Source organism: Herpailurus yagouaroundi, unplaced genomic scaffold, assembly GCF_014898765.1.
Source record: "Herpailurus yagouaroundi ecotype Mexico unplaced genomic scaffold, PumYag 64281, whole genome shotgun sequence".
In the NCBI taxonomy this organism is placed as follows: Eukaryota; Metazoa; Chordata; class Mammalia; order Carnivora; family Felidae; genus Herpailurus; species Herpailurus yagouaroundi.
Genome location: NW_024417614.1, coordinates 1,649 through 6,008, shown reverse-complemented (window position 1 = coordinate 6,008; position 4,360 = coordinate 1,649). Strand labels below are relative to the sequence as shown.

The 4,360-nt window shown below is 68.0% G+C and overlaps 1 protein-coding gene across 1 annotated transcript in view; it reads right to left on the bottom strand.

The window, feature by feature from the left end:
• Positions 1 to 1,961: 1,961 nt before the first annotated feature.
• The window catches only part of LOC121024390 (cohesin subunit SA-2-like), a 4,041-nt gene continuing 1,642 nt past the window's right edge, over positions 1,962 to 4,360 (bottom strand). The window contains exons 3-4 of the mRNA XM_040466621.1: positions 3,384 to 3,532; positions 1,962 to 2,336 (exon numbers count right to left, since the gene is read on the bottom strand). Coding sequence (XP_040322555.1) covers positions 2,070 to 2,336; positions 3,384 to 3,532 — 416 coding nt within the window. The 3' untranslated portion in view covers positions 1,962 to 2,069. The remainder of the gene's footprint in view (positions 2,337 to 3,383; positions 3,533 to 4,360) is intronic.

The window sequence follows — 4,360 nt, the reverse complement described above, 5'->3', positions numbered from 1 at the left end:
TGTGCCTGAGTGGGGGGGGCAGCCTGTGTCCCAGGGTCTGGGGGGGGCCGTGTGCCTGAGTAGGGGTGTCGAGGGGGCAGGCTGTGTCTGAGATCTGGGGGCTGGTGTGCCTGAGTAGGGGGGCAGGGGGGGCAGCCTGTTTCCCAGGGTCTGGGGGGGACTGTGTGCCTGAGTGGGGGGGGGCCGTGTGCCTGAGTGGGGGGCGAACACTGCATCCACAGTGTTGGAGGAGCCCCGTGTCCAGGGTCTGGATCCTATCATCGGTGGGGTCTGCGTTTTCTGAAGGTCGGGTGGCCACGCCCTTGCCAGCACCTTCCGGGTGCAGCAGGCAGCGGGCCGGGGCGGCCCGCCCTGCATAGAGCCTGTCGAGGCCGGAGAACCGAGGGGTGCAGGACAGGTCTGTGCACCAGGCATCTCTGCCGGAGGGTCAGCCCTGCCAGCAGAGGGGCCGGGACCCCTGAGAGCTGACTGGGCCCTCCCCACGCCCCCCCAGCGCCTCAGGGAGGCCCCCTGTCTGGCACAGGCAGCCCCCGCCCCCGGGGTCGGAGGCTCAAGAGATCCAGAGAGGCGTCTCCTGGACCTGCAGCCCCCGCCCAGAGCTGAGCGAGTGCCCGTGACGACCGGGTCCCGGACGACAGTGCCGCGCTCGCCGATGACCTCTTCCGCAGAGGACAGGGGCGGGGGCTCCTGCGGGGAGCCACGCCGAGGCCAGGGTGCCAGGGGAGCACCGGTGACTGCCCACACGGGGATCCGGGGTCCCCGCACCATCCGGCGGTCACCCCAGTCCGCAACGTCACATCTGCTCAGCAGCAGCTCCCCGGGCCTGCCCCGGAGGCCGACTGAACAGAAAACCAGGAGCGAGAAAGATGCTCCCAGTCCGAGGAGGCACACGCGGAGCGGGCCCTGACGTGGCGGGGACGTGCCCGCCAACGTTCCGCGCGTGCCCTGGGGCATCGGTGGGTCATCCGAACAGGTCACGTGAGACCCGTCCCACAACGGGAGGAACAAGGCCGCTTCCCGAGGAAGAACCAATGGCAGGAAAGCATCAGAGGTAAAGGGAGGCCTCGGGGCGAACGTCCACAAGGCGCTCACGCTCCAGAACCCGGAAACAGAGGCCACGTGCCGGGAAACCGCCACGCAGGCTGTCCACCAGAGACCCTGCCGGCCTGTAAGTCAACACTGGCTCTGCCACACCCTCCCGTCCTTGCCCGTTGTGACACGAGAGGCAGACACACCCGTGTGAAAAGCAGAACAGAGCACGGAACAAGCCACGCTTCACGGCCACAGGGGCCACGTGTGTGGGTAAGGCGACCACCACGGGATGGAAGAATAGATGCGGACGCCCTCTCACGCCATGTCATGACAGAGGGACGCCCATCCTGAGGTTCAGTGGACGGAGCTGGGGGTGACGCCCACCCGGAGGGTCAGGGACACCCCGCCCCCAGTTCACTGCGCGAGGACACACGTGGAACCCCCCTGGGGACAATCCAGCCCAACACTGGGGCACGGCGGCCCCCTGACCCCCACGACGCGGTGACGCCCCTCCGTCTAGGAAGCCGTGGGCACATGCGTCCACCTGCCATGTGTCCCCGCAACACCCTGTGACCGCATCCTCCTTTGTCCTCCCGTCCTCGAACAGCAGAGGAACCCGACACAAAGGTCCCACGACCCTGAGGTGGGGCCGACCGCGGAAGCCAACCGTGGGGGAATCAGTCCCCCGAATCCACGTGCGCAAGCCTGACCACCGAGGGGGCCCTGGCAGCTGGCGGGGAGCAGATCAGGGCAGGACGGCGGGGCCCACGCAGTGCGTTAGTGCTCTCGAAGGTGTCCCTAGAGCTTCCTGCCCTCCGCCCACAGCCACGTGGGGACACGGCAGAGGGGACCGTGTGTGGCCCTCCAGAGGCCTCCCCAGAACCTGACCCCGGTGTCCCCTCCTGCTGGCACCCTGGTCTCAGGCCGCAGCCTCCAGAACCAGGAAGGAGAAGGGTCTGACGTTTCAGCCGCCCTGTCTGTCCGTGGGGCGTGGGACGACCCAGCCGCCAGCACGTGCCATCCCCTCCGGCAGCTGCTCACAGGCCACTGACGGGGGTGCAGGACTCCCGAGGAGAGGGCAGCGGTGCCCACGGCCAGCGCGTCCCCGAGGGCGCCCGCCCCTCCAGGCCCCGGCGACGGGGCCTGGTGTCGTGGGGAGCGGCCACAGAGCGCCGCCCGACCTTCCGGAACAGACCGCTCACCTGCTGCAGGCACAGGAGCAGGGACAGCGCGTTGCGAAGCCTGTCGTTCTGTCTCGTCCTGGTCATGGTCTCCTTGATGATGTCACCAAAGTGATGGTAATGCTGAGGGCGAAGACAGGCGTGCGTCAGCACAGGGACGCGGCAAGCACAGACGCGTTACCACACCGTGTCCCGACGTTGCGAACCCGAAGGGCAGCCACGGAGCTCGAACCCCAGGACCCAGGCGGACGTGGATCCCGCCGGCCACTCAGCACCAACCAGGCCCCGCGCCAGGGCCGGCGGGTGGGAGCGCGTCCACAGGACCTGGGAAGCCGAAGCCATCAGGCATCAAGGTCCCGGGGCTAGCTGCACTCCCAGGACTGGCTGGGCCCCTCCCTCAGGGACGCTTCTTCCGTGGGGAGGGCAGGGCCACCGGGCATGGAGGGCCGGGAGCAAGGGAGCGAGGCCTCTTGGAGCCACCGTGACGTGCCCCTGCCACGACTGCGCCAGCCCGCAGACGCACGGCCACAGGACCCTGCCGTCCCAAGATCGGCTGCACGCGGTCTCGGTAGTGACGAAAGCACGAAACTGAGGGAACGGCTTTAAAAGACAGCACGAGGGGCGCCTGGGTGGCGCAGTCGGTTAAGCGTCCGACTTCAGCCAGGTCGCGATCTCGCGTGATCTCCCGTGATCTTGCGTGAGTTCGAGCCCCGCGTCGGGCTCTGGGCTGATGGCTCAGAGCCTGGAGCCTGTTTCCGATTCTGTGTCTCCCTCTCTCTCTGCCCCTCCCCCGTTCATGCTCTGTCTCTCTCTGTCCCAAAAATAAATAAACGTTGAAAAAAAAAAATTAAAAAAAAAAAACAGCACGTGATGTCCCGAGTGAAGAAACCCGCTAGACGTCAGGTGTGGGGAGAGACGACAGCGCTACAAAAACGCACATGTGATGCTAACGGGGACGCGGTCCCCAAGCGCGCTGCACTGGGCTCGTCCGCAGTTAGTGGTGGGGGCCACGAGAACCGTGCGTCCGTAAGACTGGGCAGCGGCCACCCGTGCTCTCCATCCGTTTGGAATCCGTCACCCCGACTCTGTGTCTTGCGCAGGAAAGCAGTGGGCGGGGGAGCCCGGCGGGGGGGGGGGGGGGCGGGGGGGGCAGGAAGGCCGCGCGGGCACCTTCAGGTAGAACTGGTAGATTTCGGCGGCCGCGCTCAAGTCCAGCACGTTGTAGACGACAAGCTTGCAGAACACGGCCAGCATGTTCCTCCGGTGGAACAGCTCGTGGAGCTCGTCCGCGTCGTCCTCCTTGTAAATCCTGCTGGGGCCTGGGGAGACAGCACGCCGTCGGCCACGTCGGCGGGCGGCCCCCTCGTGACTCAGCCGTGGGACAGCCGCGTGGCAGGCGAGCAGGGCGCGGCCGGGCACGGCGGGAAGTCCGATCCAGAGGTGCTCGGGGTCTGGGCAGCGTCCCGGGGGCCGGACGCGGGTCAGACCCGCCACCGGACGCCGTGGCCCCAACGGCACAGAGCCCGTGAGTGCCACGGGGTGCCTGTGTCTCCTGGTCCTGACCGCCTGCTCAGTGCTCCCCCGACCCTCCCGTGACCACGTGAACACGGGAGACGGACACGTGCGGAGTGCAGCTCATCACCCCGAGGTGCAGAGCACTCCACGGTGTCCCGCTGCGCCCCACCCCCACCTACCCTTCCGCCCCGGGTTTACCCCCATCGTCTCCCCACCACGGCCCCCAGCTACCCTTCCACCCCGGGGTTATCCCCCCCTGAACCCCCACCGTGGCCCCCACCTACCCTTCCACCCCAGAGTTACCCCCCATCGCCCCCAACACCCCACCTACCCTTCCGCCCCGGGGTTCCCCCCCAACTACCCTTCCACCCCGAGGTTACTCCCCTGTCCTCCCACCACAGCCCCCACCTACCCTTCCACCCCGGGGTTACCCCCCACTCTGTCCCCCCACCGCGGCCCCCACCTACCCTTCCTGCCCGGGGTTACCCCCCTGAACACCCACCGTGGCCCCCAGCTACCCTTCCACCCCAGGGTTATCCCCCCCTGAACCCCCACCGTGGCCCCCACCTACCCTTCCACCCCAGAGTTACCCCCCATCGCCCCCAACACCCCACCTACCCTTCCGCCCCGGG